This window comes from Papio anubis, chromosome 17 (genome assembly GCF_008728515.1).
Source record: "Papio anubis isolate 15944 chromosome 17, Panubis1.0, whole genome shotgun sequence".
In the NCBI taxonomy this organism is placed as follows: Eukaryota; Metazoa; Chordata; class Mammalia; order Primates; family Cercopithecidae; genus Papio; species Papio anubis.
This window is the reverse complement of record NC_044992.1, coordinates 23,225,881-23,234,708: the sequence shown is the minus strand read 5'-3', so window position 1 is coordinate 23,234,708 and position 8,828 is coordinate 23,225,881. Positions and strand designations below refer to the sequence as shown.

Here is an 8,828-nt window from a genome sequence, read left to right as displayed (position 1 = left end):
AAAAAAAAAAAAAAAAAAGAGAAGAAAAAAGGTATGAGAGTATCTCTCTGGTTGGAAGTCTGTGACTTAGTTTGAAGATAATGTCAAAGTCTAACTCTGAGGATCTCACAAATGTGAGGCTCAGGCCCTGTCCTGGCCCCCACTGCAACCCGGGCCCTGCTCCAGAACAAGGCTGGTTTGAAATGGAGAGGTCTGCGCTGGCAGGGTCACCTTTTAAAGCACCCCCCACTGCTCTTCTCCCTGCACCGTGTGTGGTGGTCATGGCAGTCGGAGCTGCAGGCTTCAGCAGCTGGGCTCTGGGAGAAGGGGAAGGGGCTCCGGGACAGGCTTGAGGTTCCTTGAGTTCCTCCTGCTTGTCCTTGCTGTGGCTGGCCTGTCTAAGGCAGGGCAGGCACATAGACAGTTGCTCCTTAGAGCCCTGATCTTGGAACTGTCTCAGGCGGCCCCTTGGGTTTTCCCCTCCAGAGATGCCCTGGTGACCAGCGTGGTGAACTGCATGACGAGCTTCGTTTCGGGATTTGTCATCTTCACGGTGCTCGGTTACATGGCTGAGATGAGGAATGAAGATGTGTCTGAGGTGGCCAAAGATGCAGGTAGGACCTCAGGTTTTGTGCAGGTCCCTTGCTCCTACTGAGTTGCTTTGCTTTGAACCTTTTAAAAGTTATTTTGATTTATTTCTAAATGTTCCCGAAATTTTCCAAAGAAGGCTGGGCATGGTAGCGTTCAAGACCAGCCTGGGCAACATAGTGAGACCCTGCCTCTGTAAAAAATAAATGAGCTGGGCATGGTAGTGCACACCTGTAGTCCCAGCTACTCCGGAGGCTGAGGTGGGAGGATTGCTTGAGCCTGGGAGGTCAAGGCCACAGTGAGCCATGATCACACCACTGTACTTCAGCCTGGGTGGCAGAATAAGACCCTGTCTCCAAAATAAAAACATTTTTTATTCAAAGATTTGAGAGAAGGTTGATGCCTTGGAGATCTTTCCATGTGTTCAGGCCATGCAGGGACAGAGCAACTCCCTTGGCACCCAGTTCTGGGGCCTTCAAAATCTGTGGGCTTGAAATGTTGACTCTGATGATGGCTTTAAAACCCGTGTTTGCTTCCTGTGATGGTCTTGCGATGGCTCAAAGTCTAGTAAGCAAATAATCATTTATCCGTAGAACTGCGCCTTGCAGAAAAAGAAAATCTAGCCAATGTGACCACTCTATTTTACCGTGAAGTTTTCGTGGAAAAAGAAAAAAGCGACAGAGGTAGAAAAAACAGATGACGGCATCTAGTGGGCGAGGTCCCAGGGCCTTCTTGCTAACAAGCTTGTATCTTTGGCCTGATTCGGTGCTTTGACCAACCCCATGCCCCAAACGAGGGCACCCCTAGCTAGCCCATGAGAGGCTGAAGACATGTCCCTCACACTATCAAAAGGGACTTCACAATAGAAAGAGGTCTTTTTTTTTTTTTTTTTTGTTAAAATTTTAAAATAATTTTAAAATGATTTTTAATGTATTTGAGTAAACATAAGTAGTATTTTAAAAAACATTTTTTTTTAAAATGTGCTAAGGGGTGTGTACAGAATCAAAATAAACTATTACCAATAATAGTTTTGATAATCACCCGTAATTTTGTATAGAAAGAGATCTTTATTCCAAGGCCTCTGTGACTCTACGGAAATCAATGTAACATTTCCTACTGTTCTGGAGCTGAAGACATCAGAGGGGGTAACTGCCACGGACTTCAGAAATATCAATCCTGGTCCTGAAAAATCCCACAGAATTGTTACACGGTGGAAACTCTTATTCTTGTGTGCAGCTTTGCCAGTCTCTGGGTCTCGGGTCTGTTACCCACCCCCAGGGTTCATGGAGGGCACACGGCTTTCAAGATGGAGGCCCCACCCTTCCTGCCTCCCAGGAATTGGGGTGGCCAGGTCAGACGGAGTAGAGAGTGAGGAAGCACTTGGTGTGTGTCAAAACCTGATTCGCGCATAAGGTCTTGTGATGAGAATTGTAACTTGTCGTGGCTGAGTTTTCCTCTGTGACATCTTTGTAGGATAGGTCTTGTCGACCACCTCCTCCTCTCTCCCCTCTGTCTCAGGTCCCAGCCTCCTCTTCATCACGTATGCAGAAGCGATAGCCAACATGCCAGCGTCCACTTTCTTTGCCATCATCTTCTTTCTGATGTTAATCACGCTGGGCTTGGACAGCACGGTGAGGACACGGGAAGGGGAAGTGGGCTGTGGGAGGATGAAGTGGAAAGGAGGAGGACGCAGCTGGACTCAATTCCCTCCCATCCCTGGCCATCCCAGGCAGTGGTGGCCGCTCCCTTCTGGTGCCCCACACCGCCCGCTGACTCCTCAGCATTTACCACCCTCTGGTGCATTCGAGTCATTCATGGGATAATGTGGGTCAAGTGCCTGGCACAGGCCCAAGGCTCACATACGTGAACTGTTATTGAGCACTGTTCCTTGGCCCAATTATGGCGCCTACAGGCCAGGGCGAGGTCTCTCCTGGGTCTCTGCTTTGCCAAGCGTTCAGTTCAGGGCCTGGAATTACTAGTGTGGAGTGAGTCTCAGCTTTGAGTTGGCCTTTCTGGTGCAGAGAAAGTCTCCCCGAGACCTCATATATCGAAGTTCTGTCCACGTGTTCTGTTTTGTTTCCTGGCTCTCCTTAGTGACGGGCTTTAAATGACAGTGTAAAACGGCGAAATACTCTTTGAGATGCTTTCATGGTCCAGTGAGTCGGGGAACTGGTGATAATCAGCTTGACCAGTCACTCAGCAACGTTACCCCCTTACCCCTCCCTCCCATTCACTGTTCTGAAGGCTACAGCCTTGTCCCAAAGCCTCCACTGTGACTGCTTGCCTGTACCTCCCAGTTTGCAGGCTTGGAGGGGGTGATCACAGCTGTGCTGGATGAGTTCCCACACATCTGGGCCAAGCGCCGGGAGTGGTTTGTGCTCGCCGTGGTCATCACCTGCTTCTTTGGATCCCTGGTCACCCTGACTTTTGTGAGTACCACCCCCTCAGCTTTGAGTTGGCCTCCCCTAGGGCAACAGAACACTAAGGAAGCTGTTCCTCTCCTTCCATCTCACACGGTGCCCTGGCTTTGGGACCAAAAGAGGGGAGGTTGTTATTTCCATTAAAAAGTTTGTCATCAAGAAGAAAAGTTGTTTCTTGCACATCTGCTTGTAGACTCTGTGCATAGTATCCACCAGCTCTCAGCATTTTACAGTAGATCCCCCTGGATTTCAGGCTTCAAAAACTATCTGGAGAAAATGAGGATTTGCTTTTCCAGCCTATTTCCACTCTTTAGAGCTGCTTTCGTGGGGATACTGCCCTGACATTTTGTACGTCATGTGTGTCATGCCGCTTGGTCTCCTCCAGAATTTGCAATGGTAAAAAAGTCACACCCTCTCTAGAGATTTCTTTCTTTCTTTCTTTTTTTTTTTTTTTTTTTTTTTTGGTAACTGAAGTAAATACTCTGAAGCAGATTTTGCAGGTGTGCATCTTTAAGCCCTGACCCTGATGGCCCTGGAGTAGGGGTCACAGGGACTGAGTGGAACCCCAGTGAGTCATGATTTAGGACAGAAGGCAAAACTGTGACCAAGGCCCTTAATGTGTCTGGTATCCTGGGCCCTTCTGGATTCAGTCTTTAGAGGCAGGGATTCTCCAGGGTCCGGTCCACAGCAGGTGTTCAATAAGTTGAAGAAAGTTTAAAATAGAACCCAAGGCCCTTTGGAGTTTTTCTCTTAAAGTTTAATGGGGAGAGGAAATAAGAAGAATGAACTACACAGGATGGGGGAAGAGGCGTCTGAGTGGGTAAAACCTGCCCACACTGCAGAGGCCTGTCCAAGAAGCAGTTTTTTTTTTTTTTTTTTTTTTTTAGATGGAGTCTTGCTCTGTCCCCCAGGCTGGAGTTCAATGGTGCTATCTCAGCTCACTGCAACCTCCACCTCTTGTGTTCAAGCAATTCTCCTGCCTCAGCCTCCTGAGTAGCTGGGATTACAGGTGCCCGCCACCACGCCCGGCTAATTTTTTGTATTTTTAGTAGAGATGGGGTTTCACCATGTTGGCCAGGCTGGTCTTGAACTCCTGACCTCAGGTGATCCGCCCGCCTCTGCCTCCCAAAGTGCTGGGATGACAGACATGAGCCACCGCACCCGGCCTAAGAGGCAGTTTCTGGGGTACTCACGTTCAGTCCCAGGTGGGATTTTTCCAGAATGATTCTAAGTGAGGAAGCCCCTGCAGGTCTCTATAGTTGGAAGGGGTGGCACCTCAGAGGGCCCTCACCCAGGCTTTGCTCTCCCCTCCAGGGAGGGGCCTACGTGGTGAAGCTGCTGGAGGAGTACGCCACGGGGCCTGCAGTGCTCACTGTCGCGCTGATCGAGGCAGTCGCTGTGTCTTGGTTCTATGGTAAGACGCTTCCTTCAGCCAGCTGGGTCCCTTCTACACCATCAGCTGGCACAATGGCAAAGGGCTGATTTCACCAAAAAAGGCGGTGAAGGGCAGTTTGCAAGATGTGACCCCCCGACGATGGGTCTGTAAGAGTCTCAGCCAGGCGTGGTGGCTCACGCCTGTAATCCCAGCACTTTGGGAGGCTGAGGCAGGTGGATCACCTGAGATCAGGAGTTCGAGACCAGCCTGCCCAACATGGTGAAACTCCGTCTCTACCAAAAATACAAAACAAACAAAAAATTTAGCTGGGCATGATGGTGCATGCCTATAATCTCAGTTACTCGGGAGACTGAGGCAGGAGAATTGCTTGGACCTGGGAGGCAGAGGTTGCAATGAGCCAAGATCACGCCACTGCACTCCAGTCTAGACAACAGAGTGAGAGTCTGTCTCAAACAAAAAACCCAAAAACAGACAAAAGTAAACCACTTTTGCATGTTATTTGTTACACATATTATCCAGGAGGGGACACACATTTTGGGTTGCACACAGGCCCGTTTTTTTTTAGAAAAAAGAAGAAATCTTCCTACCTCCTTGGCAATTCAGAGGACCAAGTTCAATTGTGTGAATCTCCATAGACCTGCCCTAGGAACTGCTGGGACCTTTCGGGGAAGCAACCACAGAGCACCTTCTCCTTCTCAATTTCTCACTCTTCTTTGGGAGTTTTCAGTTCTCACTTCCACACCAGTGACTTTTTGTAGAAGAACCTTGATCTTGATCTGGCATATGAATGGGCAATATTGTGGTTAAAAAATTTCCCTTGAAAGTTTCCAGTGTCATGGTCAAAGCCAGTGTCTGTCAGACGGATTCACCATTCCTGGACAAAATTCAACTTTTTTACAATAACAATGAAATCAGACACACACTCAGCTCTCAGGAAGGCAGTGCGGCACCAAGAAGGGGGTGTGCGTCTCTTCCCAGATGCCCATCCATCCTTCCAGATGCACATCCGTCCTCCCACCCTATGTAGAAGGAGTCTTGCTTGCTATAAAAATGCAGTTTTGTGACAAGTCCCCCAGTCCCACTTTTGGACCAGATTGTTGTTGCTGCACTCCTCCTAGAGAGAAATTCCAGAGCTACTCTGTGTGTCCAGGGTAGGAATTCCGGCTTGTCATTTCCCCTTGTCATTCCCAGTGCTGATTCTGTGACTCTGACTCTCCCAGAGAATCAGGGCACAGCAGCACAGCCCGTGCCCTTTCTCAGCCTCTGCCTCTCTTCCCCTTGGGCGGTTCCAGGCATCACTCAGTTCTGCAGGGACGTGAAGGAAATGCTGGGCTTCAGCCCGGGCTGGTTCTGGAGGATCTGCTGGGTGGCCATCAGCCCTCTGTTTCTCCTGGTGAGTTGCGATTTCCCTGTTCCTCCTTGCTCTGGCGAAAGACTTGCCCCCAGATACATAAAAAATGAATTGTAATGGCTGGGCGCGGTGGCTCATCCTGTAATCCCAACACTTTGGGAGTCTGAGGCAGGCGGCCAACATGGCAAAACCCCGTCTCTACTAAAAAAAACACAAAAATTAGCCTGGTATGGTGATGGGCACCTGTAATCCCAGCTACTCAGGAGGCTGAGGCAGGAGAATCACTTGAACCCAGGAGGCGGAGGTTGCAGTGAGCCAAGATCGCACCACTGCACTCCAGCCTGGGTGACAAAGCGACACTCTATCTCAGAAAATAAATAAATAAATAGTATTGAAGAATAACATATACATAAAAGTATTAATATACATATCATAAATGTATATCTCAAAGAAATGTTATAAATTGAGCACACCTATGTAGCCAAAACCATACCAGGAGACAAAAACATGACCAGCACTTCAGAAGCCCCTCTTGTGCCCCCTCCCAGCCACTATGCCCACCATAGTTCCCCACCCTTCTGACTCCTAACACCATGGAGTAGTCTGGGCTTCAGTCACTCTGGCGCGTCACACCTCTGCTCAGTTTTAGCATTTATGGAGCGCTAAATGCCAGGGCAGACTTCAACTTACACCCACTGTTCTATAAATCCTCACGATAGTTCTATGAAGTGGTCATAGTTCTGGCACCCCCGTTTTACACTTAAGGAGATTGAGGCCGGGTGTGGTGGCTCATGCCTGTAATCCCAGCATTTTGGGAGGCTGAGGCGGGCGGATCACCTGAGGTCAGGAGTTCAAGACCAGCCTGGCCAACATGGTGAAACCCCGTCTCTACTAAAAATACAAAAATTAACTGGGCGTGGTACTGGGTGCTACTCAGGAGGCTGAGGCAGGAGAATTGTTTGAATCTGGGAGGCAGAGGTTGTAGTGAGCTGAGATCATGCCATTGCACTCCAGTCTGGGTGACAGAGCAAGACTGTTTCAAAAAAAAAAAGAAAGAAAAGAAAAATAAAAAAGAAAGGAGATTGAGGCTTACCAATGTAAACTGAAGGGTCCAAAGTCACACAGCAAAAAGAACTGTTCAAGACCAGGGAAGGATCTGCTGTGCTCTTCATGGGGGCCCTGATGGGGTACTAGTACTTGTGTGTTTACAATTTTGTATGCATCTTCTTTAAGATGACACAAAGCTCTCTAAGCAAAAATGCACGTCAAAACTAGAATCCATGTATTACCAAAGGACCTGGGTGAGATAGTTGAGTCCCAAGGGTTGTCCATGTGTTGAGATGTGTTCAATATTCACTTTGTCCTTGGTTCACGTGCCCCTGTCCAAGATGGATAGCCTGCTGGCCTCCCAAGAGTGTGCTGAGGTAGCCTGGGGTAAACTGATGTCATGCACACCAGCAGGCACTATTCTTCAGTTCTTTCATTTATCTGGAACTTTGTTTTTGTTTCGTCTTTTAGAGCCAGAAATGTTGTTAGATTGTTCCTTCAGTCCACCTCCAGCTTTTTAGGAGTATGTAGGCTATCCCATTTTGTTTTATGACATCTCTTTGGCATCCAGCTGTTCTGTGTCCCCTTTCAAAACAGCTGGGTGCAGTGGTTCACACCTGTAATCCCAGCATTTGGGGAGGCCAAGACAGGTGGATGCCTTGAGGTCAGGAGTTCAAGACCAGCCTGGGCAACATGGTGAAACCCTGTCTCTACTAAAAATACAAAAATTAGCAGGGCCTGAGCAAGAATCAGTCTAAAAAAAAAAAAAAAAAAAAAAAAAAAACCAGAAACAAAAACAGCCCTTTTTGCATTCTGTGTTTTGACTTTCTTGGGGTAGCCCTTTATTTTTTGTACTTCTTTTGTACCCACACACCTTGACATTCACTTATCTATGATGGACAACATGCTTGTTCTTTTGACACTGCATGTGTGTCTCTGTACCCCAGAATTCCTCCTTGACTTCCTTTCCCCGGACCCTCGAGGTTTCCAAAATCAAAGCCAATGTTTGCACCAAGCACCGCATGTTCCCGGGGTGCAGTGACTCTGGTGCAAGCTCTGGGCTCCTGAGATGTTGGCCTGGGAGCTCATTATGACCTTATCAGCTTCCTGATGCTTTGAGGCACATTTGAAATGCATGTGGTTTTCAATCCAGAAGTTTTCGTTGTTTTCAGTGAGGGTTGTTGGAAGCCGCCTAGCCCATCCTATCAGAAGCAGAAGCCCCGACATAAATGGGTTATTAATTTATATTATTACCAGTACTTCTCAATAATCTCCTTAAACAGTTTTATTTGTTTTTCAAAGGAAGAAGAGTCATTGGATTAATTCCTTGAGGGCAGAAAGATTGTTTGTTTGTTTGTGTGTTTACTTCCATATTTATTCCCCCCACAGTGAGGAAATGATGTCTATCTAGGGAGATGTGAAGGCAAGTAAAACATTCACTGTGGGTATAAAATTTAAGAAGGCACCAAAGAGCTCAGTACTCATGATGAATATTATTTTAATGCAATATTTTTTAAAAATACAAATTAATTCTGAAAGATCCATGATTAACAAAATATCAACATTTTCAATAAACACAGGGGCCAGCCCTGTACTTGTACGTCTTACCTCACTCGCTTTACCCTAATCTGGCCCTGTTAGATCCTGTCTTTTAAAAAATTGTAATAAAATATTATTTATTTTGATTTTGGCTCCCGCTTAAATGTTGTGCCTGAGGTGAGTGCCTCCATGTGCTCTGGGACTTGAGGCTGTTCATTTCTGTCAGTTTCTGGCTGTCAGACTGGGTAAACTCTTGGTACACAGTCATTGCGTTTCTTTGCCCAGTAAAACCCACGTGCAGCTTTGGATGTGGGCACATTGCTCACAATTCCCATGACGTTTGCCATACTCACCCCCTCTACAGCCACCTGCCGTAGTGCCTGATTGAGAGAGGCACATCTGTCTTCCGCTTCTGCGTTTACTTAACAGGTCCCCTGCTTTGGGCTTCTTAAGGCTGCTTTAGGTAAACAACAAGTAGCTTACTAAAAATATTCTTTTTCACTGCAGC

General features: G+C 47.4%; 1 protein-coding gene across 1 annotated transcript in view; it reads left to right on the top strand.

Moving 5' to 3' along the window:
• The window catches only part of SLC6A4 (solute carrier family 6 member 4), a 38,407-nt gene that overhangs the window by 21,317 nt on the left and 8,262 nt on the right, over positions 1-8,828 (top strand). The window contains exons 8-12 of the mRNA XM_003912554.5: positions 466-593; positions 2,086-2,198; positions 2,865-2,996; positions 4,302-4,401; positions 5,676-5,776. Coding sequence (XP_003912603.2) covers positions 466-593; positions 2,086-2,198; positions 2,865-2,996; positions 4,302-4,401; positions 5,676-5,776 — 574 coding nt within the window. The remainder of the gene's footprint in view (positions 1-465; positions 594-2,085; positions 2,199-2,864; positions 2,997-4,301; positions 4,402-5,675; positions 5,777-8,828) is intronic.